This window comes from Rhinolophus hipposideros (genome assembly GCF_964194185.1).
Source record: "Rhinolophus hipposideros genome assembly, chromosome: 24".
In the NCBI taxonomy this organism is placed as follows: Eukaryota; Metazoa; Chordata; class Mammalia; order Chiroptera; family Rhinolophidae; genus Rhinolophus; species Rhinolophus hipposideros.
The window spans coordinates 28,297,167-28,324,545 of NC_138070.1; the positions used below are offsets into that span (position 1 = coordinate 28,297,167).

Below are 27,379 nucleotides of genomic sequence, written 5' to 3' on the forward strand. Positions count from 1 at the left end.
TATATATATTTAGAGGTTACTGAGATAATTAACATAATTTCTTAAAACAAAAAAGGAAAACAAAGCTTCAATTTTTTTCTTAAAAGACACCTCTCATCATATATGCATCAAATTGGGATGCTAACTTAACCTAGGTATACAAAAGGTTTTATTTTGTATAACTAAAGAGCACAGGGTTTTATTTCTGTACTATCAGACTCTCGTAGCATGCATTATAGAATTTTCATAAAAATACGCTACCATCCATTAAAAAGTACAGATAGCTTTTGGGATTCTTAGAACCATGTGATATTAGATTCATACCTGCTTATGTGCTCCCAAAAGTATGCAAAATTTGAAAACAAGGAATTAGAGGTCTTTCCCTGGTAATATGGCTAAGCCTCTACAGACATAATACTTCAAGGAAAACATATGAATTGTTTCTTTACATTTTATGTTCCGTAAGTAAAAGGATGGCATGTTCACAAAACAATCGCATAATGAGTCTTCATAACTAAAATTATGTAACTAAACACTGCTATTACTTGGAACTTTAAGAGAGGCAAATGAGATGTTTAACTAAAATAGATAGCAAAGTTAAAGAGAAAAAGCATAATCTTTCATTTTGAAGAAAAGAGAGAAGAAACTGAAGAACGGTGTATGAAGTTAAAAAAAAGATAATGTTTGTTTACTAACATATAAGAAAGCAACATAAGAACCCAATATATTAGGAAAAAAATCTTAGTTAAAAAGACATCTTAATTAGCCACCTTTTCCCCAAAACTACTTAATAAACCACTCTAGTGCACATTAAATAATGACCCAGTGAAACGTAACATGAGGAAACTCCAAAATAGTTCTGCCAAAAAGTGATATATCTTTAAGAATTATTTCCACACTCTCCAAGTACAACACTTCTGGTCCACTTTTATCTATATTTTTTATCATTATATGACAATATAGTAAGAAGTAAATGTTTACATTAAAACTGATGACCCTTAAGATTAGAATCATGGCTAAAAGAAATACGAGATAAGCATGACAAGCATTGGTCCTTGATTTTTCTTGACAGTTCTAGTTTCATTTGTTCTTTCCTCTTCATTGATTCATTCATTCATTCACTCACTCACTCATTCATCAATGATTTATTAGATCCCTTCTATATGCCAGGAGTACATTGGTGAGTGGTATTAGAAAATGCATCATGATTTTTGGTTAGGAAAATATGATTACCTAAAAGATTAATTTCAGGAATTATTTCAGCCTTATTTGTTTTAGTGTGCTCTCATAAAATACCTGTATATTTATAATAGTTACAAAAACCAAAACAAACAAACAAAAATACCTCTTGCTGAAAGGGCCAAATAACCTCAAACACAGAAATATGTTCAGGCAACAGAGCTTTAAATATTTTTTATATTTTGTACCAAATATGATTTTACCTAGTTTTCTATAAAGTTCTCATTTTTAAAAAAACAGCAATCTCATTTCAAATCTCATTTTAAGGAAATTCAGTTTCAAACATGTGCAGCAAATAAAACAAGTCCTATGAAAAAAATCAATGACACCTGAAAACTTTGTTTTGCTGGAATAGATTTTACCATAGTTATGGAATGCATGAAACTAGTTATTAAACTTGTTATTTTTCCTGCATCCATTTTCTCCTGTCATACTTACTGAGCATGGAAGCACACCACAAACTTCTCAGTACAACTAAAACCTGCTGAACTGATGTTTGAAAGCTAATGAGCATAGCGGAACAAACTGGAAAACACCCCCTCACATTATCATATCCAAGCAAGGTTGAACAAAAAGAAATACAAGAAGAAACCAAGATAACAAAAAACCATTTTGACTCTAAAATTAAGGATGCCCATGAAAATGACAAATTAGTCTGATCTAGCCACACAAAAAAACACTATGTGGACAGATTAAAAAAAAAAAAATCAGTTCTATAGATAACTGATATTACCTTTAGTCAACTCAATTATAAGCATTGTGGTTTACCGTAGGTCTGTAAGATCATCCTGAGTGATTTCTGCCACCAGGAATCACAAATAAAAGAATTTTTAAAATGTCTTGTCAAGCTCCTACATGTTTATTTTTTACAACACTTTCTACAGAAGAAACAGGTCAGATTTGTCACTTGCTGCAACAGGGAGGTGCTCAAAAGTTTAGAAAGTATAACAGGATAATCTCTCTATAAAGCTGGTTATTCACCACGAATACAATTCAGAGAATGAGTCACATAGTAAACCATTGTTCTGATATGAGCTTCCTTCTTAGAAAATTTGGTATAAAACCTATTTTATATAGAGTAAGGACACTAAAGTCCAAAGTACAACAGAAAAATCATGAAAAATAATGATTATACACATTACATTTCTATGTATATTTCATCTCTCCTCACAATAATGTATATATGTCAATATATCATTCTTCCTCTTCATGATTATTATTTTTACTTAGACTTTCAAATAGTATATATATGTATATATATATTCATTGACTTAATTGAGACTTTAAAATAGTCTCTCTATATATACACGGTATAACTGTAGTTATACACTATATACAGTATATACGAAGTCTCAAAAATCAAAAAAAGTTTAATTCCTCACACATTTATTAAATCTATACAAACTAATAAATCAATTTAATATTAAAAACCATTTTATTTCCTAATTACAATTTTAGTTTATAATAAACGTCAATGGTTTCCCTTTTCCTGTTAATGTTCATTTGCGTATTCAAATGACTATCTTTCATATGAATATCTATTTATTTTTCACTATGCCCATCAAACAGTAAGTTATTTTAATGTACTAACTAGAATGATCTGGCCTCAGTCTTCAAGGTTTCTGCCTTTTAAAGTTTATCAAATTACAGTTATACTCTAACGTCATGAGTTAATATTTTTTGTTTTTCTAAATACTTGAATAGACTCTCCTCTGGGTCAGCCATTAGCAGAGAGTTTTCTCTTCCAAGATTATTAAATTCATTTCTAAACTCTTCTAGTGTTCTTTTCCTTTTTAATTAAAAATGCAAAAAAAACTAAGAAAACAAGCACAAAGATATTCTCTATATGTAACACTCCACCATAACTGTATTCACGTTACATATCACCTAACTATGTATACTTTCAAAAGGGTAAATTTACTGTTTACATATATAACATTTTTCAAATTTCCACTTCATTCAAATTTAGTTTTAACAGCCTCACAATATAGAACAATTTCCCTAAAATTTGAGTATTCAATTATTTTGCTCTCATACATAATGCTATAATGAACACTTTGTTTCTATTGAAATGTAACCTTAAATTTCTAAGAATTGCAACATGAAAAGAACACTATAAAGTCTCTTGCTATGAAGTATGAAATAATGTTTTTCAAAAAGGTAATAATTTACAGAGCTACCTGAAACCAACAATTTTTACCTCCAGGTAAAAATCACTGCTATTTTTAATGGCACTGGATATTGTGAAAATTAATAAACAAACATCTCATTTAAAATGAAGTTGGGAGGCTAGGATAGTGAGCTCTTATGTATGTGTCACTTACTGCGCGTTACAAGAAGAAACATACCTTGCATCTCTAACGGGAACTGATCTTTTATCACAGGAAGTGACACTTGACTACCTCAGCAGGAGGAAGAAAAGATTCCTCCTTCCCAGTAACAGTTCAGCCAATGGGAGACTGCCATAACTCAGCCAATGAAAAGTCACTATACTTGGAACTTTCAGTTTCCTCGAATGGATACTAGACTTAGAAAAGACCCTTCCAAGTCCATAAAAAAGCACTCCTCTCCTTTGTTTCTCTGGACTTGGGCGTAGTTCTCAATCAGACACATGCCCCAAACTGCAATTCTTTTTTGTTCTCAAATGAACCAATTTTGCTGGAGAAGTATCTGGCTGTCTATTTAATTAAGGTTAACATTATCATAATTTAGAAGAGCAATTTTGTGATGTTAGTAATGTTTATCTATATAAAATGGTATCTCAAAATTGCTTAAAGATACATTTCCATGATTACAAATGAACATAAACACTTTTCTGTATGTTGTTTACTATCTCCTTGTGAAAATTATGTTTGTATCTTTTCTCCATTGCTCTACTCAGGGGCTTTATTTTCTCATAAATCTGAACGATATTGTCATATACCATATTAGGTGCATTTCATCATATCCCCCCAAAAATTATTTCCCCAGTCTGTGGTACCTTTCCTTTACATTTGTTATTTTCATTATGGAAATTATATATTTGAGACCACATCTTCCTTTGTTTTGTTTTAATATGAGAAAGTTATTATTCCTCTTTGACCTCCAAACAAAATCATATCACATTAGCATTTCCATGAGTTTAAAACAGTTAACTCTTTTATACATTTGGAATTTTTCAGTGTCATGTATGTAATAATTTTTTTTCAAAAATTGCTATTTCATTCTCTTAATATTTATTTAATAAGTAATTCCTCCTCATGACCTGGTTTTAAAACCATACTTTATAATAGTGGATTTTTGTCTACAGTAATGACACTTCTGAACATTTTAAGCTGTTTCATTCATACCTCATTCTTTACACTAGTAACATTCTAGTTTTGAATAGTGTTTTAATATTTGGTAAAGCTAGATGTTCCCTATCGGTCATTGATTTTCCCCCCTCTATAACACTCCTGATATTCTCATTTTGTTCCATGCGCATTAGACTAATTACAAAAATAATCCTCAGGTTTTTTGTTTGTTGCTGGTTTTTTGTTTGTTTTTAGTAACTGTAATAAGTTGATATTAGTTTGGGAATAATACCTGTTTAAAATAATATTGTGTCTTTTCTAAACAAACACTATATAGTTCGCACTACATTCATATTATAAGTACAATGGTATTCTTTAAGCATTGATTAAGGCCTTAATTTAAACTTGATATTTATTGGTATTTACAACTAGTTTCCATCAATGGTCTTAAAAAGTAAAACGGGTATTTCTGGCCAGGATTCAGTACTTCACAAATCATCTACTTCTGGTACTTATCAACATTATAGGTACTCCAGGCACTTCTTTAATAGTCTAGCACCTCTAAAGGAACTAGGAGAGGAAAGCACTATTTTAAGAAATCAAAGGAAAACCCCTTTTTACCTTTCTTTCTATCCCCTCCATCCATTCAGCTAACCTCTGAATTCTTGAGTCAGAATTTAATTTATAGAGAAAATCTAAATTTTCAGCTAAAAACATTGGGAGATTGGTCTGGGTACTTTATAATCTCAAAACTATGACTGTTTTCTTCAAAAGAGAAATTAAAAATATTTTGGAATAACATGAGAGGGAAAAGTGGCTAAGGAAGCTGTCTGACAGATATAAAAACAATGCAAATTAACAGTGCTATTGTAGCCTTTGTGTGAATGTCTTACTCTTCCTGAAAAGACCACAAATATTTCTGATGTCAAAGTTCTTTCTTAGACCTCTCTTTACTCTCAGCTATCTCCAGAACTAAGATAAGTACGCGAGAACGTTCAATGCACGCTGCGGAACGTAAATGGAACAGATGTTATTTGCCTAATCTACTGTGTTATTTATTATATAAAGTCAATGTGCAGAAGTTAGAAGCTGAAATTATAAGATTATGAATGTTATTTTTACCTTCAAAACCAGAATTCAGAAGGTGCTCCCCCAGGTCACAACCAAATACCCTCTCTTTCAAGATCCCCCGCTGCTTCAGCTTCTGTTTTGTTGGACGAGACTTCATGAATGTGCGTAAGAACGTAATGAGCTTGCCGTGCTTTTTAGACACTGAAAAATAGTAATACAGAGAAAATACCTTAGTTGTGGTTAAGAGGTTACATTTTTACTTAGTGTGAAAAGATATGGAGATCTTGACAGGCTGACTGCAAAGTAATCTATTAAAAGTATATTCTGCAGGAAATTTTCAACTGAAGTTTAGTGAACAGTTCCTTTATAAATAATATCCTATTTTTGTACTTTCTTCTCACCAGTCTGTGATCTGACTTGATGGGACTGTGAGCAAATGTAAGTACTGTAATCCGTGACTTTTAAATCAGCCATCTTCCCAATGCATGCCGAAGGGTGCTACAGAATTATGACTGGTACCTGAGTCTTACTCTAATGTTGCTGTAGAGATTTATAATAAGTGAGACTTGAAACATTGTAAATGTGGTTTGCCTTTCTGGCCAATTAATTTGCCTTTCTAGCCAATCTAGTAAATTATTTTCTTAAATAATTTACTTCATGGTTAGAAATTTTCATGGCATTTGTAATGTGAAAAGTAAAACGGAAAAAAGAAACAACTTCTTTTTCATCTTATAAAGAGGACAATGCCATTATGATACAGAACACACTTGTCCAACTCATTGTTATAAATTAAAAACATGCACACATAAAAAAGCATTAGATCTTCTATTAACATTCATCTAGAGTATAAAATATATCACCTTAAATCCTTTGTAGATGAAGGCAAGAGATAAGTAAATTAACAATAATAAAATATTTCCATGGATTGACATATTAGAAAGACAACAGCGAAGGAACTGAAAGCAAACAAATCTCTAGAAAAATGACTTTTACTGAGAAGCGCATCCTGCAAGGAAAATTAATTCTAAAAGTCAACATACAACAAATCATCAGAAGCTCAGAGATTAGCTGCTGGACGGAAGGCTAAGCATATGGCCTCAATCCTCTTACTCAGTTTGCAGATGATTACTGAAAATCTTACTGAATCCTACTATGTAGATTGAGTGAACCTAAATCTTAAATCCCCTGAACTGATGAAGCCTCCTATAGAAATTCTGTATGCTGACAGTAACTTGTGGCCTAGATGGACCACTAGATGGATTATTCCAGACCACATCAGACGTCTGCCATCCATTTCATTTTATAGGAAACATTATTTACAGACATAAGCATTTTTTAAATAAACTGTACGAGGGTGAATAACTGTAACTGGTTTGGCCATAACTGAGAGGTTTCCTGAGACATGAGACTTCAAGTGCTAAAACCAGGAAAGTCCTAGGCAAAATGGGACAAAATAGTCATCCTAGACTGGATGCAGATTAAATAGGAAATTTATTTTTTCTATATCAATTATTAAAAATTTACTTAGAATCATCAGTATAATTTTGATGCTATCTCTGACATACTGGGTAAACTACAACCTCTCTTGTGTCTGAGGTTCCTTGCTATAAAATTAAATGCTGTAAAGAAATAAATTAAACGATGTGCTTCCTTACCTGCTAGTGAGACATTTATAGCACAGTTGGGTAACTTCAGTAATATGTCACACATATCATAGTATTACTATATTAAAAGTTATTGGACTTGTATAATTTTTATTCTACCCTAGTTGCTTGGAGATAGTGTGCTATGAATCGTTGGTAAAGAGTGGCCATCAAACCATTTATGTTCACTTTCAAACATTTTCTACATAAACTTTAAAATAATTTTGACAAGATTTACCAAAAAATACAAATGAGTTTGGCTTACAATCATTTAACATGCATTTACATATATCATTAATGTATTAACATTACACTTATATATTTGTATATTCATATAATTTGAAAGAATTTTAATTTCTACAATCAATATTCAATATTTCCACCTGGAAACAGGATATGTCTTCATTTTTCTTCATTTTTATATCTCAGTAAAGTTTTTAAATTTTCCTTATGAAAGTATACATTCCACATATTTCTCTGGGATACTGCTGGATATTTCACATTTTTTTTGCTGCTCTTGTAAAACAATGCTTTTCTTCAAGTATGGCCTTAACTGGTAATTACTGGTATGCTAGAAAATAATCTTTCTTTTTTTTTTTAACTTTTAATTTTAAGTGTGTTTTTCCAGGACCCATCAGCTCCAAGTCAAATGGCTGTTTCAATCTTGTTGTGGAGGGCACAGCTCAGTGGCCCATGTGGGGATTGAACCAGCAAGCTTGTTGTTAAGAGCACCGCGCTCGAACCAACTGAATTAACTGGCCGCCCTGAAAATAATCTCTTTATGTTAGCTCAAAACTGATCATTTACTAAACTCTCAACAATTTTAGAAGGACTTTAGTTGATCCTTTTGGATTTCATGGATATATAATTGTGTCAAAAATATAGTAATTCTATCCTTTTTCTGATAGGAATAATTTCTGAGTTCTGTTTTAGGTTGTAATAATTGGCCAGAACTTCCAAGATACATGTTAATAGTAGGCATTCATATTTAGATGCCGAATTTGATGAAAATATCTGTTGAATTTGGCAACTGCATATTATGTATATGAGAAAGCATTCTTTTAGTCTCAGATTTCCAAGCAGGTTACAAAGGAATGGGAATTAAGTTTTAATTATTATTCATTTAGCAACAGATACATAAGTGCCTACTATATCTCAGTAACTGTTCCAACTTCTGATATTACAGTGGGAAACAGGTGAGACAACTTTCTTGCTGTCACAGAGCTTACTGAGGGGAGAAAGACAATGAATAAACAGTTAAATAATACTAATATAGCCAGCATTTATTTTATTCTTAGTGAGTGCCAGCAACTACACAACTGTTTATATTTATCAATCATTCATTTCTCACTGACCCCTATAAGGAAAATACTATTATTATCCCTATATTTTGATGAAACTCCGCCACAGTGTGCTACATGTCCATGGACACATAACCTGGACTTAAAATCAGGTGGTCTGGCTCAAAACCCAAGCCACTGTATGATACTGCTCAAGTTAAGATAACAAGGTAAGTTCAGACTGCTTTCAACTGCTAGTAAGGGAATGGAGAGAGTGAACTAATAGCAACGAGAAGACAGAAACTACATTGAATAGGGTGGCGAGGAAGTTCTGATGAAGTCACATCTGAGTTGGAAGATGTGAGCGTCCTGAGCAAGGAAGATGGTGGTATGCACTGAGGCTGAAGAGAGATGTGAAGGCCACGTGCTGGAGGCCATAATATAGAGCTTGGATTTTACGCAACGAGAACACAAGAATGGTTTAAACATTTTTAAAGGTTACTTTAAAAATAATCCCAGGGTGTATTAGAAACCCAAGTGTGCATTAATAGGGAACTGGTTGAATAAACTATAATACATCTGCACAGAGGATTACTGCTTGGCTTTTTTTATTTTTTTTATTTTTTAAGGAGTATCTCTACCTACTGATATGGAGTAATCTCCAGAATATAATAGTCAAAAAGGAAGGTAATATTGGGGGCTAGCCCAGTGGCTCAGGAAGTTGGAGCTCTGTGCTTCTAATGCTGAAGTCTGCTGTGTCGATTCCCACATGGGCCAGTGGGCTCTCAACCACAGGTTGCCAGTTTGACTCCCGCAAGGGATGGTGGGCTGTGCCCCCTGCAACTGACAATGGCAACTGGATCTGGAGCTGAACTGTGCCCCCCACAACCATGATTGAAAGGACAACAACTTGACTTGGAAAAAATCCTGGAGGTACACACTGTTCCCCAATAAAGTCCTGTTCCCTTTCCCCAATAAAATCTTTTTTTTTTTAAAGAAAAAAAAAAAGGACGGTAATATTAACAATGAGTTGGAAATGTGAACATGAACCCAAAATTAAAAGATAATCATGCCAATGACAAAGCACATATACCAGGGTGGTCCCATAAGAAGAACCCCCAAGAAAATTCACTGTAAAGAGTTTAGTGGAAGTTTTTGCAAACCACAATAAGCTCCTTAAAAAGTTTAAAAACATAGACCTTAATACCAAAAGATTTTCATTAATAGAGAGGAATGTTCATGGTACATTCTATGATAAAAATAAGAAACAACCAAGCAAACCATCGTGGTCATATTTCTGAAAAAAGTGACACCTCGTCAAGTAGGGCCTCAGGCAGGTCCTTCAGGAGGTATTCCAGAAGAAGGTATTTACGGTCATAGGAGATGACCGCTCCATACATGTTAATGTCCCTGAGACCTTCCAGTGAGACGAGATGTGGAGGTGGAAGCCAGTGATATTTACGATTCTGACCCTGTGTAGGCCTAAGCTAATGTGCATTTGTGTCTTAGTTTTATCAAAAGTTTAAAAAGTAAAAAATGAAAAACTTTAAAAGCAGAGTAAAGCTTACAGAATAAAGATATAAGAAAATATTTTTTTAAGCTAAGTGGTATTACAAAAAAGTTGTAGTTAAAAAAATTAAAAAGCTTATAAAGAAGTTACAATTAGCTAAGGTTAACTTATTATCGAATTTTTAAAAAATAAATTTAGTGTAGCCTAAGTGTTTATGAAGTCCACAGTAGAGTGCAGTAATGCCCTAGGCCTTCCCATTCACTCACCACTTACCCAGAGCAACTTCCAGTCCTGCGAAGGCCATTCATGGTAAGTGCCCTATATAGGTAGATCATTTATCTTTTACATGGTATTTTTACTGTAACTGTTCTATGTGTAGATATGCTTAGATACACAAATGCCACTGTGTTACAACTGCCTACAGTATTCAGTACAGTACCATGCTGTACAGTAACCTAGGAGCAATAGGTTATACCATAGAGCCTAGGTGTATAGTAATCTGTACCATCTCGGCTTGTGTTAAGTGCACTCTATTATGTTTGCACAATGGTGAAACTGCCTAATGATGCAATTCTCAAAATGGATCCCCAGCGTTAAGTGGCACATTACTGTACACACACATTTTCCCTCAGTTCTAGCCACTGAAAAGGCTTAAAAACAACGACATTACAGTTGCAATGAACACCTCTGGTCTCAGATCTGGGTTTCTAAATATCATTCCCTAATAAAATAAACCAGGATCCCTTAGAGAAATGCCTGTTTGCAAATTGACAGTAAAACACTAGGTGAGACTGGGCAATTTTGTGGTGACAGAAAGGGAAACACCCACACCCATTAGGAGCTATGCCAACAGGACTGAGTTGAACAGACTCCTTTGGGCAGATATGGGACATCATTAAGATTCAAACATCACACAGATTGAATGTAACTTATTGTGAAACATCAAATAAATAAAAATCCGTTAAGTCCATGATAACACTTCCTGGAAGGAAGGAAGGAAGGAAGGAAGGAAGGAAGGAAGGAAGGAAGGAAGGGAGGGAGGGAGGGAGGGAGGGAGGGAGGGAGGGAGGGAGGAAGGGAGGAAGGGAGGAAGGGAGGAAGGGAGGGAGGGAAGGAGGGAGGGAGGGAGAAAGGGAAGGAGGGAAGGAGGGAGGGAGGGAGGGAATTTTCAGCACAAATGGAACAAAAACATTTAAAATACTGCATGAGTAGTTTGTCACAGTGAACTGGGAACCTCACTAGTAGAGAAAGAAGTATGTTTATTCCTTTCACATCAATTAGCAATATCATCTGGAATTAATGATTGGAATTAATTACATACTAAGCAGAAAAATACACATTCACAATTCAATGATAGCTGTATGGAAACTGATTTATAATTATGATCCTCCAACCAAACTCTCATACACAATAAAATCACATTAGTCAGAAAGCAGCCTGTGGAGAACTGGGCTTTGCAGAAGCTATGTAGCTTTGACTCTGCTTTTGGTGTGCTAAGTTTGGCTCAAGAACAAGGAAACTTGGCTATCTTTTCATGTTAGGGTAAAGACTTTATTTTTCCTAAATAATGACATATGAGTCAATTAAGTAAGGGTTCCAATATGACACATTAAGCCCAGTGGAAAGTGTCATTAGCAACTCAGTGTGCCCATTTGGCACTTGAGCGTTCTGGAAAATTGTGTTGATAAATGTACAACCTGGCTTCCTCGCTGTGTGGCCAACTTGCCTCTGTTAGCTTTCCCCGAAATTTACTAAATAAATTGGGAACTTTAAATCTAAACTTGTAATGAGAGAGGTGGTGGGGGTGGTCTTTCCTGACTATCTATATTCCAATCTGAGACATTGAAATAACGAATATTCATACTTAAGACACATAGTCTTAAATGATTTCTAAGTCTTCAAAGAAAGATTTAAAAAACCGTGTTGTACAGTTTTAGTGTTGCTGTTATTTTGTCATTATAAATGGCATTCTAATCCACTGTGATAGAGATAGTCGTGATCAAAAATTCTGGCAGCTGGAATTTAACAATCAATTACCTGTTAAGACAGGTAAATTTCACTGCATTGGAAATTTAAACTAATAAAAACATTCAATTTAGTTATATTCAAATTTGAAGATCTAACAACACTTCCAAATATAAATGTCTCTTCATATTAATTTTGTCTTCACTGTATATTTTCTTCTCATTTCTTAGATTAAAAAATGGCTCAAATGAGCTTATTTTAGACACACTGTCCCCCTCCTATTGCCTTTTATAACAAACTAGTAAACTAGTAAAATTACTTTTTGAGGAATAGCAGTCTGAAATACTGTCAATAATATCAAAAGACTTCCACTGAGGGTCGTAGAATGGGAATTTGGTTTTAGTCAGTTAAGTGCTTACAAAAACATTTTAGCAGAAAAACACTGGAATGCAGTGGTAAGGGTGGAAGGGCTAAGGTCTACCAAATATGCTAGATTAGAGAAATAAAAATGATAACAATGGCATTTCCACAGATAAAATACATCAAAAATAAAACACGAAACAATACTCAGAAAAAGCAAACCACACCATTTTATATTCAAATTCCATATTCTAAGAGTTATAATGCAACATGTGCCACGATGTTAACTTCTTCCATATTATTTAGACATGATAGATTTTACACCTGCAATCTTTTTCAAACCTGAGACAAACTCAACCAGACCAGTCTTTCTAGTAGTTAAAAGCTTTAGGAGTATGACACATAACTTAATATCTCCAAGGCAAACCTTTATGACACCAATAACCAGTTTATAGGGATACACTAAAAACATACAGTTCAGTAAGCCATAGTGAACCCTGACATGGGGAAGTGGGGCACTGAGTGTTTTTAATTACACAAGTATAATATTTTCCCTGCAAAACCAAAGAATTGTTACTTTCTCATAATACTTCACCTAGAGTTCTCGAAATTGGGTCTCAGAAATCTCCTAGACTGATTTGAGAGAAGTCTGGGTTTGAATTAAGTTCTCAGGAAATTAAAGAAAGATAATTCATGCCAGATAATGGCCTCAGGATTAGGTTTATTTGATTATATGGATCAAGTTCTAAGATCTGTAATAAATTCAGAGAATCAAGCATACACAATGAGAGGGCAAAGGGGGGATGCATTAATAACTGAGATTGTCCTGATTAAACCTAAGGTATAATAAAGCACGAGTGTAATGTGTAGCATTTCCAACGGATTTTCACAACTATACAGAATATCCTTCTTTTGCTCAAAGTTTTCAAACACAGATTAGACGACCACTTGGTGGAAATCTAACAAAGGGGAACAGAAGTATAGGCAACTGGACTACATGATATGTAAGATCCTCTTACAACCTCCCAAATTCTAACTCTGTTGCATACTCTGAAATATTTGGAGCACGATGGCAGAAGGAGAGGATCCCTTTGTATCTATCTTGCCTTCAATCTACAACTAGTAGGACATTTATAACCCAACAAAGTTCCTCTGTTCAGCACAGAGGAGCCTGAAAGATCTACCCAGCAGTACATCTGCAGGTGGGTGTATTAGCATACTTAGGGAAGGCAGAATGTGAAAGGGACGCAACGCACAACCCCAACTCCCCAGGTACCTGAGCTGAACGCCCAGCCCCAGCACACGGTAGTGGCGAAAGAGTCGGGTGTACCCCTGCACCACAGCCCAGTCAGCAGAGGGTAAAAGGGGCAGCAGCAGGCTTCGCAACCAAAACTGTGGCTCTCTCCCTCCATTACAGCAGTGCTCATTCCACTGGGAAGCCTGGTAGCAGCAGCAAAGATGAGTCTCCAGCCTCCTGTATACACCACAATGGTGCCAGCAGCCATAGGGAACCAGGTAACAGCATACGGGACTTGTAAATTTGGCTCCCTTCCCAACTGTCCCCCCCCCCACACACACACACCCCACGGTGGGGTGCTGGGAGACTCAGGTGACCCAGAGAGAGCAGGGGTACCCAGTTACACGGGCAATGATTCCCACTACCATGGCAACATTTCCCACTCCCCCACCTCTACAAAGACACAGACAGAGGCAGGGCACAGAGATCCCAGAGGCACAAGTACGCAGGAGAAAACCAAAAAATGTGACAGCACCCACTATCTACTGGAAAAGACCTCTAATTATCAACCTGCTGATTTGTTAAAATCAAAACGGCACCTAAATAAGAAAGTTGCTCACTACTTCAAATGCACTGGCAGAGGAACAACACATCAAACACCATGAATAACCAAGGTAACACAGTATCTCAAAGAGAAAACAACAATTCTCCAGAAAATAAACTCAAAGTCATGTAAGATTGTGATCTAAATGATAGAAAATTCAAAATAGCACTCATGAAGACACTCAATGAGATACAAGAAAACTGAGGCAGTTCAATGAGCTCAGGAACAAACTTAATGAACCAAATGAATAATTTATCAAAAAGACTGAAACTCTAAAAGACAACCAAACAGAAATTCTGAAGTTGAAGAACTCAAAAACGACATGAAGAATGCATTAGAAAGCATTGGAAACAGGGCAGACCAGATGTAAGAGAGAATTAGCAAGCTTTAAGATAGAAACCTAGAAATGATTCAGATAAAAGAAAACAAAGATTTTTTCAAAATGAAAGAACTCTATGAGAATTATCTGACTCCATTAGAAAGGGCAACATAAGGATAACAGGTATCCCACAGGAGAAGAGAGGGAGAAGTGAACAGAGAGCCTATTCAAAGAAATAATAGATGAGAACTTCCCAAACCTGGGGTAGGAACTGGACATTCAAGTACAAGAAGCTAACAGGATATCTAATTATCTCAACACAAAAAGACCTCCAGGACACAAAACTGACAAAAGGCAATGATAAAGAAAGAATTCTCAAGGCAGCTGAGGAGGAAAAGTTACCTGTAAAGGAAACCCCATCAGGCTAACATCATATTTCTCAGCAAAAACTCTACAGGCCGGAGAGAGTGGAACGATACATTTAAAATATTGAGAGATAAAATCATCAGCCAAGAATACTCTATCCAGCAACGTTATCCTTTAGATATAAAGGGGAAATAAAGCCTTTCCCAGACAAACAAAAGCTGAGGGAATTTACCAACACACTAACTCGCATTACAGAAAAGTTGAAAGGTGCTCTTCTATCTGAAACAAAAAAGACAAAAGTACATAAAACTTGAGGTAAGGTGACAAACAAACAGAAGCAGAAAACTGAAATTTTATAAAGCACAGGGTGTTAAACAATTATAAAGGGGGAAGAAAAGCGTTAAAAATAACTATAGCTACTTCAATTTGAAAGTGAGCACACAACATAAAAAGGGATAATTTGTGACAGCAAAAACATAAAAAGGGAAAAAGAATGGAATTTGTACAGGCAAATGAATATATAAGATGCTATCAGAAGAAAAAGGATTATTTTATCTATCAGACATTTTATACAAACCTCATGATAATCACAAAAATACAGAGCTGAAACATGAAACAAAAAAAGAAACAAATACTTTGCTAAGTAAATATGAAGATTTGAATTTTCATAAGAAATTCCATTAACTTGTTTTTATTTAAAGTATAACAATGTATTTATTCATACCAATAAATACAGAGAAAAAAATTTCTCTAAGCAGTGTCAAGTTGATTTTCCTCTTACTCTGTTTTTATATGCATACTAACGCAACAACAACAACAACATTCGGCTCTTCAAAAGAATATCTAAAAACTGAATTTTAAGAAAGAAAAAAAAAATTGCTGAGCCCAAAAGCCTATTGCATTATGCTTAGATTTAACCTGATTGCTATTAAAAAGGCCTACATACAGCTTGCTTCGCTTTGTACTAATATAAGTCTTTTAGAGACTGTTTTCAGGACAGACTAATTGAAAAAAACAACCAGGAGAAATAGGCCTGGCGTCACAACTGTCCTGGGTGAGTAAAAGCTAAGAAACTAATAGAAAGAAGTATTAGAGCCCAAAGTAGTTATATTTTTTAAAAATTCCTCACTACTTTGATCATACAGAAATATTTAAGAGAATATGACAAATCTATAAAATTTTGCATTGTCTTCTTTATGTATGGTTTCCAAGCTTTAAGATATCTTTCCTTACCCAAGGTCAGAAATATATAGTCCTATTTCTTCTAAATCTTTTTTTCCGTAACACTTTTTCACTTTTTTTAGATTTTTAATTGACTGAACTTTTGTATGTGTTTAGAGTGAGATAGATCTAATTGTGTTACTTTTTTCCTGATGCATAACCATTTTATTACCTTTTATTGAATAATCCTTTCTCCACTGATTTGTAAGGTTGATTCTTACATGAAAAATGTGTGTATAGTATGTGAGGGGTCAGAGTTCTCTCAATTCTATCAGTCTCTCTCTCCATCAATACCTCACTTTCTTAACTTCTAGCATTTTATAAGTCCTAATATCTGGAAAAACAAGTCCCTCCACTTAGTCTTCAAACTTGCCTTTATGTTTTTAGCCCTTTACTCTTTCATAAGAAGTTTAGAATCTGCCTGTCTCGATTATAGAAGGAAAAAAATCTTTTGGAAATCTGATTAAAGCTGTATTGAATTATAGATTATTTTGGAGGACAACAGATTTCTTTATGATTGTGAGCCTTCCCATCCATGAACACAGTATACTCTCCATTTATTTTAGATTCGTTTATGTCCTTCTATAAGTTTTTCAAATCATTTCCCATAAAGGTCTTACATACTTTTGTAATAGATATTCTTAGGAACTTCATGATTTTTGTTGTTATTGTAAGTGGTACTATTTTCTAAATTATATTTTCTAATCATTTATTACTAGTATATAGAAAGGCAATTAGCATGATGTGTCGGACTGCCAGGGTTCCAATTGTGCCCTTGAGACTTCAAGTTGTATGACTGCGAACAGAGTACCTAATTCTCAGCCCTTCGTTTTCCACATCTATGAAAAATTTAAAAATAGTAACTACCTAACTAGACTGTTGTGAGGATTACATAAGAGTAGAAAACACTTAGTACTGGACAGAAAAATCTTAATAAATATCAGGTACTATTATTGTTATTGTACTATTTATCTTTTATTCAACAACCCTACTCAACTCTGTTATTACTTCTAATACATTAAGTATAAATTCTTCTGGATTTGTAGACAATCAAAGAATACAGATTTCCTTCTTCTTTTCCAATCCTTTTATTTCTTTTTGTCTAATATCACTAAACCTTCAGTAAATGACTATCTTCTTCCTGGCTTTAAATAGATTGCTTATGTCTCACTATTAAAAATAAAATTTTGGGTGCCGGTCAGCTCAGTTGGTTAGAGCACGGTACTCCTAACAACAAGGTTGCCGGTTCAATCCCCACATGGGCCACTGTGAGCTATGCCCTCTACAACTAGATTGAAACAACTACTTGACTTGGAGCTGATGGGTCCTGGAAAAACACAAATAAATAAAAGCTTGAGAAAAAAAGGACTAAAATCTTCTTGGGGTTTTGCAGTAGAATATTAAATATATTAAAGAAATTCCCTATTGCTAATTTCTAAGATATATAAAATGAACAAGTGTTGATCTTTATCAAATAATTTCTCTATGTATTAGGACGATCATTTAGATTTTTTTTAATTTTTAAGTTTTGAATGTGGCAAACTAAATTTATACCTACTTTTAAGAGTCTTGCCTTTATACTTAGGAGTCTCCTTTACTCCTACTTCCTGTGTCCTTTGCAGGGATGTAAATGAGTGCAAGAGACTTGAGAAGGCAAGTAGCAAATTAAAAAAACTAAAGTCTTATGCCATGGCAAAGTTCCCTCTTAGAAATTGTAATAAACGGGAATACTGTAAATATATTAGAAGTGACTTTCAGTAAAGGAGCACAAACATAAAAGAATGCTATAGGGTACAAATGTAGAAAAAAAGGAATTCTAAAAACAGAAAAATTATAATAGGTTGCTGGTGCCTTAAATACTAGCAGCAAAGAAGTATGTCACAGATTTACACTTACAGTTTTAATAGCTAAAGTGAACTGTGTTACTTAGCATTTTCAAATTTATTAAAAGGAATATTGGTAAGAGATACGAAAATTAACATTTTTAACATACATTGTTGTATGTCCTGAAAGGATCTTTGGGCAACTGAGAAACATAGCTTTTGAACCAGTTTAGTCAGCACGCATGCTGGGAAAAATGTGATATCATTCTTATTTAGCTTATAGCTTTGAGTATATAAATTAGTTTAAACTAAACAAAGAAAGCTTTTATTTGAAAATAAACGGACTCAAAAATTATGCTGGATTCACTAGAGTAATAACTCTACAAACCTCTTAGAGAAAAATTTCTAGATAGTTGAGCAGATTCTTACATGTGACTCGAACATTAGTTAACTGAACTAAAAACACTTTTTCCAGTAACTGAAATATAGAATTTCTTATAACTTTTCCTCTTGTATAATATAAAAAGGCTTTAACATAAATAATGCTTTGAGGGTGAATAATGACATAAAGAAAGTTCTTTAAGCCAGTAACTGAAAATATAATTGAATAATTTTGATAATGTGCTTTTTGGTCTTATAAAAAAAAACACCCTTCAAATCAGAGTAAGGAGTTCCTTACAAACCAAACTCTGAGTAAGGTTTTATTTGATGGAATAAGGACATGTCCAAGAAACTCTGTCACTGACTCTATTTTTATCTCAATAAATCTTTTGGTGAATCTTACATTAGACCTGCCTTCTCCCTGGCTCCATCCACTGGCCTGTTCCCAGTCCTACAAAGACAATATGAAGATAAACTGAATCCTGAACTAGATATCCAACAAAATTTGACAGAAAATCTAACACCTACAGTAATATCATAACAACAGTTATATATTAACTAACATTTATTGAGCGCTTACTACGTGCTAGTGCTTTACATGGCTTAATTAATTTCAACTCAGTGTGTGTTAGCATCACACTCTAAATGATTTAAATTCAAAATATAAACCAATATCTGATCACTAGAATTCAGTCCTTAATAGTTTATGCCACAAGAACAGATATATTAAATAAAATCGAATTAATCTCCCATTACATTCAATGTAATGACTTCTAAATGTAATAAAGGTTATTAGAATAATAACACTTTATACCTTTCCTCTCTTCTACATATTCAGCTCTAATTATCAATATGACCTAATACTCATATTTCAATTCCTTTTCTTTAGTTTACTTGTTACTATCCTGTAATGTCTAAATATATAGTTTTGTATATGGGAAAAATATTCAGTAAGCATAAAATATTAGCAATACTATTTAAAGATTTATAAATACATACTTGAACCAATGGCCTAGTAGCTAAAAGCTTTTATGCTTTTCAATAATAAAACAGACAGTCTGATGAAGGTCATCAATCCAATCATGCCAATTATTTGCCAGGCATGAGCAAGTGAAAATGTGGAGACAGGGTTTTAGTTCTGATTCTGCCAATAACTTGCTGAAGTTTAATAACATGAAAAAACAGAAGTTAAACCAAGTAATTTATGAATTCTAGGTTTCAATGAAAATACCTGAGAAATCATGCAACACTGAGCAAGTATAAAGTTAGAACAGTATAGAAAGCTCTAAAGACTGTGGAAAATGCCTTTGCTTTAGGAAAATTTATCAGGCGGTAAAAAGGACATCATTTAAAACTTTATTGGAGAGCAGTGTCAAAACAATAAATTAGGCTTTCTAAATTGTCTTGGAAAGCGTTAGTATAAAAATTTAAGATTGAAAGATCATTGTAAATATTATGTTTTATGAATAGTATATTAGGTTTAGGACTTTTTAAATTATTTTAAATTAAATATTTATTTTTCCCCACGAAAGCAACATATATAACTAATTTATACAACATGCTTATAACTATTTCCAGAACTTGATGCATAATTGTTCTATATTTAATTATTAAAGCCATTCACAGTTGTTGACCATGCCATATAATGTACTATTGTTTGCTTCTTTAATTTACTGCTTGAAAGTCCTTGGTGAATAGCATGGCCATTTATAATACTGTTTTTACCAGAAAATGCCATATGCTTTATAGAGATTAATTTTTGAAATAGGTTTTAGAAATTCACTCTAATAAGAGAAAAAAGGTAAATATTATCTATATGTTCTGAACTTCTGAAAACTTATATTCTACCAGATTGATACTCAAAATGCAAAATCTTCACTGTCTCCAGGAACTACTGAATTTACATCTAATTTTTAAAGGAGAATACAGCAGTTACAACCTTGGATTTCTTCTCTCCCCACCCCCTCATCTAGATGTCCAAGAAAATCTTTAGATGAATTTGAGTATTAAATCTTAAGATATGTTGAAGTTACTATGGAACAAGCAAGTACAGAATCTTTTTTGATCAATCTATCACAAACAATTTTGAAAGTAAGAGAAAAAACACAATTCTCTAACCGACATATGTAACAGCTGCAAGGGACTATCTATCTCAACAGAGAAAATATCTAGGACCAGCCCAGGGAGGAAGTTCTAGAATATGGATGACTGCAGCAGTTCTGTTATCTGCACATTCCAAACTCAAAGGGAGGAAATCAGGTATTTGAGAAATGTCATGTACGTGCAATGCTAAACTAAAAATAGCAGACAGTAATAGCTCTTGCTGGAAAAACTAGAAAGTTACTAACAGTTACATAAGCCAAACTGGCTTCCATTTATTTATGAGAGAGAAGAGGCATTTCAAACAGCCTTACTAACTGGAATGCAAATGGATGACACTGGGGATCTAGAAAATAACTTAAGTAAATTTTAGAGAGGAACCTTTCAGACACAGAAGAGATAAGCCCAATTCACTTGGAAAAAGAGAAGCAGAAAACAGGCAACAAATTGTTTCTTCACACTACCCACCACAACTCTATGTGGAATGACATAACTAAACCACTCGGGTATTTGAATAAAAATGTATCTCTGTCTCAGGATTAAGAATGAAACCAAAGCGGCTGCTCTTCCTAGAAGAGTACCTGAACAGTTACAAATTAGAGTGGGCATATGTTAGATCTGAAAAATCACAGTTCCCTTGGGAAAATGGTCAGGTTAAGATAAAACACTTTTATTATTTGCAATACATATTTACTTTTCCAGGAGTTATAAATTTCAGTAATAAATATCAAAGCAGGCTAAAATTTAGCTTATGTGATTTTTAGGGAGATATAAATAAGCCATACATTTTTCTTGCTAAAACTGATTCTGGTTTTTATTTAAAAATATAAATTATAAATTAAAATAATGATTGGTTTTGTTCCTCAACTTTGTACAAAAACTAAGTAAAAAAATTTTTTTAACTTGGTGACTTTACCACCTCAGTTGTTATATAAAAGACTCTGACTAATTAGATTTCTAAATACAGAGCAAAATGATTTGCAGTTTAGCAGAGAGTAGGAGGAAACACGAGGTGGGTATAAATTCCTGACTCTGAAGGATTCTACCATTAGAATAGGGTGTAACATGTAGACTATGGAAGTATCTCCAAAAAGGTTTTAAAATAATCTGGGCTCTTGTTTTTCTAAGATGGACGAGTACTGTTTGATATAAAGTTTACAAAAACTAGTACTATCTCAGGAGGAGATTTATATATTCTCTCATAAAGTTAAAATACAATAACTATACATTCTTAGGGATTCTGTAACATAAAAGGTAAGATGAACAAAAGCACGACATGAATTTCTAGAAATCTGAAAATTTAGAACCTTAATCTTAACAGTGTGAAAACTCTTTTCTTGAAATTCTTTTTCTATTAGATCAAAATGTAATCATATTCACGTGGATGTCATGTAATCTCTTGCACTTTACTAAGCCATGAAGTTTGCTGTAGAACACTGATATAATCATAGGTGGTTTCTGCTTCTGTGGGTTGGGTTCCCACCCACACCAGGAGCTGGAGGGAAAGGGTTCTATATTTGGAGAGCACAGAACTGATGATGAAAACTCTTTATTTAAAGGCAAAGTCTTAGAATTTTGCCCTACAAAAGACCTGACCTTTAGCATGGGGAAATAAGAACGTGGGCTTCAGAGACAGATAGACCTTGAGGGTTTAAATCAACTCTCTAATCATTTCCCAGTTTACAAGATCTTGAGAAAATCACCTATTTCAGTCTCAATTCCCTCAAATACACAAAGAGAATGACAATAATATTACATATCACTCAGGGTTATTATAACGCTTACATTAAATCATATATGTCAAGCACTAACTCAGTAAGTGTCAATAAACAGGAGCTATTTTCATTATTGTAATTTCTCTTTACCTTTGGTCTGAAAACTTTTAGAATCCTCTGTGGTACAGAGCTAACCAAAACCTTTTGGCTTTCCAAACTAGGTTCAATTGAATCTGGTTGTACTTCCTAAATTCAGGGCTGAGATCACTCGGGAAGGTACATACACACGTGATCCACTTTCTAGTTCTTCCTCGTATAATTGTCTTAAATGTAAATTTAACCTAAAACCTTAGATTTCTGCTTTCTTCTACTGAATACCATATAGTACTACACAATACTTTAAAAAAGAGAGGTTATGGTCTCAAACCATTATCATATGAGCAACAGGTGCATTTTTTAAAAGTTGACAATGAAAAAGAGCTCTAAAATTTGAAATTCTCCCATTTATTCTTTTAAAAATAAAAATACTGATACCATTTAAATAGAAGTAGAACATTCCTGGAAGAAAATTGTTCAAATTCTTAACAGGGTTGATCTGTGATCGAGAGACAATTATGGTCTCCATGTTATCTTAAAATGAAAAGGTCTCACTAAAGAAGCAACCATATAAATATTGACTACTACCCTAGTGGTAAAAAAATTTCTGCAAGAGGAAAAAGAGTTAATGCAAACATTTTATGGATAGAGATGGTTATCGTGACCAGTGCCAATGAGGAAAAAACCACACAATACTTAAAGGTAAAAGGGCAGAAGGGTTACTTCCTTGTGCTAATTTGAGCAGCTTCTTTATACAGTCTACTGAATTTTTTTTAGTAAATCCTTCCGTTTTTATTAGTCAATAATTGAAATATTATTAACTCACCAGGAAAAAAGTATTTATATATGATATATACTGGTGGCTTATGAAACAAAGGTATGCTCTTTCAATCATGACTTCTGTACATTAACCTAATAAGGTCTATAAAACATGAAGACATCAGCTGATTTCAAATAGAAAAACTAGTAGTTCCTGAAACTGACTCGGAAAGAGATACATTGCCCAATATCTGCTTCAAAAATAATAATCTCTCTACAAACATGACAAATATTAAAGCTCAGTTATTCAATTTCTGGACAATTGAAAAGGTAACCATTCACATAAAAGCAACCAAGAACACAAGTGCCCAAGTATAATGTAAAAATAATCTTGGTGAAATATCCTGGATGTTGTGGAGGCAAATATTTAAATAAATAATTGAGATAGCCTTACCTTTTGCTGTGGCACAGGTTTTAGGATCAATATTAAAAGACTGTTTCAAATGACTACACTTAGCAGTCAATCCCACAGGATACAACCGCTCCGGATTCCGTGGGAAAGCGTACAGAATGAATCATACTCACACCGGCTCAGACCTTTTGCAGTCGAGGATAACTCCAAGTCAAATCTCCACTTTTAGGCTCCAGCTCTGTTTTCAGGCCCCCCTTTCAGCAGTTTTCTTGGTCTGTTTTTGGTCTCTAATCAAGCTGAGCAGGCTAGTGTGTGCGAGCAGGCAAGAGCTCTCGCCTTCAGCAGCTAATCCTTCCTTCTCAGCACGAACGTTTTGTGATTCCACAAAAACACCCCAGCCTGAGCTCACACTTGCAGAACAGGCTTCACCAGTATAGCTCCACCCATCAACTTCACACAGGTGAATACTTCCTGCTCAGAAAACACCAGGATGAACTTGATACGTAATTATGTTTTTAATCTTTTAAAAGTTACTTACTATTCGGTTGTTTATGTTTGTTATCTAGAAGGAAGACAGTGTATCCAATAAAAATGATGGCACTTAAAAGGGCCAAATAAATAAGAAAAGTAATTGATCATGTAGGAAGTACTACCAGTAAAAGGCTGAATCATTAAACTAGCAGCAACAGGCTAAGAAAACATACCCTTTCAAATCTTTGCTGATAATGACCTGTAATTACTATTCTACTAACACGTAAAATAAAAAACTATCAATTTATACTGCCTCTGTGTGAAAAATCTTGACAACAATCTCTTAAGCATCTATTAAGGGAAAAAAAAAGAAGTTTTTTTCACAATTGAAAATCCAGAATTAAAGAAATTTTCCTGAGTATGGCCTCCCCCTTTATACACTGTCCCAAGTATTAAAATTATAATTCTACTTATATAAATAAGTAGAACAGATTCAATATTTATATTAAATAATAGTACTGTACTGTGAATCTGTTAGAATTATTTGTTCTTGGTTGCTTTCATTTATTAGTAGAAATAAATGAATTGGAAGAGATTAACATATTTTCTGTCCCAAATGACTTTTTACTAATACCAATGTAAAATGACATTAAGATACCTGTTTTTAATAAACAAAATAATGTTATTATGTGCCAGACATAATTCCACGTACTTTATAAACAGTCTTCATTACAGCCCAATGAAGTTGATGCAAATATTATTCCCATCTTAGAGATGAGGAAACCAAGGCAGAGGGATTAAGCAACTGCCAAGGTCACACAAGCAGGAATTGTTGGATTCAAGACACCCAGGGAGTATTTATCATGGGCCTTGTCAAAATCTGCTACTGATCAAATTTATTCTCTCCTTCCTCTCTGAACATAAGTCTAAATATAAAATTGTTGGTAAATGGTAGGCCACAATAAGAAAAACCATGAATTGATGTGATTTTAAAACATGAAAGACCATAGAGAATATGTATGTGGCAGGAACAAAACACATTCATTTTTACCAATGGAACAGCTGTGGATTTATGGATTTTATTAAATAGGAAATGAGGCTCTTAAACTGTATTCATAGTGGAGAAGACAAAGTCACCCTTCTTTTGCTAAAATTTAAATTAAAAGCACTGCTCCTCCCACCGTTTCCTTGGTTAGTACTAAAAGACAACAAGGGAAGGCAAGGGAAAGAAAAAAGGAAAAGGAAGACAGAAAGAAGAAGGGAGACTGGAAGTCTACTCGTATGCTGTAGTAAAGCCATTTTGGGAATAGTACAACTCGTAAGCCTCCTCATATTACCTAACAAATAAGCACAGATAGGAATAAGGAAATTCAACAGTAGTCTGCCTGAGTGCTGGAGAATTACATAATTAAAAATACTAACTCTCACCTGAAACACAAAAGGCTACACTCTACGCCATACAGAAACACATGGTAAGAAAATGAGTGCGTACAAAAGCTGGTGAAATTGGAGTACAGCCTGCAATCTATGCGTAGTTCACTGAATAGTGACAACGTTGACTTTCTGGTTTTGATAATGAGTTCTTAGAGTATGAGGAGGGAAAGGGGGCCACAGGTTAAACCTGACAAGCTCAGGAGACTGAAAATAACCACACAGGATGACGTGTACATAAAAAAAAATTCATAACTAAGGTGGGCCATGGCGGGAAGTCACATCTTTAGCCTAAAGCTTCCTTGATAAAGTCAATCTTTACCTTTAGTGAGCCAGCCTATTGTCTTTTTGCACCTAAGATGACATCCTTGGAGTGTCAGTAATCCCTTTTCCCAGACCAGAGCAGGAAACTACAGAATCCCTCATTGTTATTCTTGTCCTCTGATTACCATCTCTATGTGCTGTAAAAAGCGAACTATTAACTATCTTGCACCCACCTACTTAAAAGTACCTGTCGCCATCCAAGGTACAAACCGCTATTTTGCAGAGCAGTTTTTCAATCTGTTGAGACTTTGCTTCCCAGCAATTGTCAGTTTGGCTCAAATAAACTAATAAGCTTTCTCTTAGGCTGGATGTGTTTTGTTGACAAGTATATGGGACATCTGCTATTTTTGCAACTTCTATAATTATTTCAAAATAAAAAGCTAAAAATTATGGCTGACTGAAAAGCATTGTACTTTGTCTTCTAATGACTGTTCATGACATAGGAGAGATCACTTGTTTTTCTCTTGTATTTAACAAAATGGAGACTTTACTGTGAAGGACTGTATGTATGTATCTGGGTGGATGGGGATCAGTGGACAACACGAGAATTCACTGGAAAGGCAATGAAAAGACATTCCAATCATTCTATTATAAAAACTACCTGAATTATTCAAACACTTCACAGTGTGTCTGCAAATGCTGCCAGCTTCACAGCCAAAAATACATCCAGAATCAGATTACTTTTCACCACATTTATAGCCACCACCCTGGTCTAAGCCACCATCATCTCTTGCCAGGCTCATTACAACAGCTACTGCCATGCTCTCTTCTTCTACCCATCCTCTCCTACCTTAACACAGCCACAAAACTGATTCTTTAAGGAAAGTCAGGTCAAACAACAACTCTGCTTAAAACCTTCTAATGTCTTCCCATCTAATTTTAAATGAAAGCCAAAATTGAACAGTGGCACCCAGGCCCCCCAAAGAATATGATCCTCTTTCACCTCTAGACTTCATCTCATGTCTTCACATACTGCTCTACTCAAACTAGCCTTTCTGCTGATCCTGTAACAAGCTAGACATACACCCTTACAAGCTCAGTATCCTTACACTGGCAGTTCCCTTTCTGGAAAGATCTCCCCCCAGGTATGTGCATATCTCCCCTCCTCACTGTTGTGTCTGCTCTCTCATGGGCCACGAAGGAATTCACGAGTCAGGTAGAAATATAGAAGGAAAATTTATTCAAGGAAGAGAAGGGTCGTCTGGGCAGAGTCTGCAGCAAACTAGTGCATCGAGTCTCTGTTTGGTCTCAAGTTTTATATTTTCTAACCAGAATGTAAATTGTAGTAGAATTTTCTATTGATTTCGGCTTTGTCTGTTGGGGTGGGGGAAAGTGCAGTAAAGCTGGTTACCACAACCTTTGCAGATGTTATGTAGATTTAAATTGGAGCCAGGAGTGGATCCCACAGATGCGAAACCTATCCCAAGTCACAGGGCCTGCACTGGGCTGAGGTAAACAAAAACACTGAAACTGGTCTGCATATTAAATGTATGGGAAGCAAAGACAGAAAAGAAAGCTTTCAAAAAGTTCCAACCAAAATTACACTTATGAATTCGAATTATACCAGAGATACAAATCTCCAAATAGAAGACATATAGTGCCACCATTACAACTGCTCTGTCTTAACACTCATCAAATTCAGGTCTTTGCTCCAAAGTAACCTTCTAATGAGCCTTTCCCTGACCACTCTACCGTCCTTTGAAATTCTAACCCCACATGAACCACATCCCAGACTTCTCCCCTAAATCCCCTTTCTAGGATTTATTTTTCTCCATAGCATCATCTATCACACTATATATTT

General features: G+C 34.4%; 1 protein-coding gene across 9 annotated transcripts in view; it reads right to left on the reverse strand.

The window, feature by feature from the left end:
- Positions 1-27,379, reverse strand: part of ARHGAP32 (Rho GTPase activating protein 32) — a 341,577-nt gene that overhangs the window by 33,542 nt on the left and 280,656 nt on the right. For 6 of the 9 annotated variants that reach the window (XM_081037993.1, XM_081037991.1, XM_081037994.1 and 3 more), the window contains one exon: positions 5,613-5,762. In XM_081037993.1, coding sequence (XP_080894119.1) covers positions 5,613-5,762 — 150 coding nt within the window. Of the gene's footprint in view, positions 1-5,612; positions 5,763-23,394; positions 23,720-27,379 lie in introns of those variants that run through there. The other 3 variants (XM_081037996.1, XM_081037998.1, XM_081037997.1) reach the window with 3 other exon arrangements.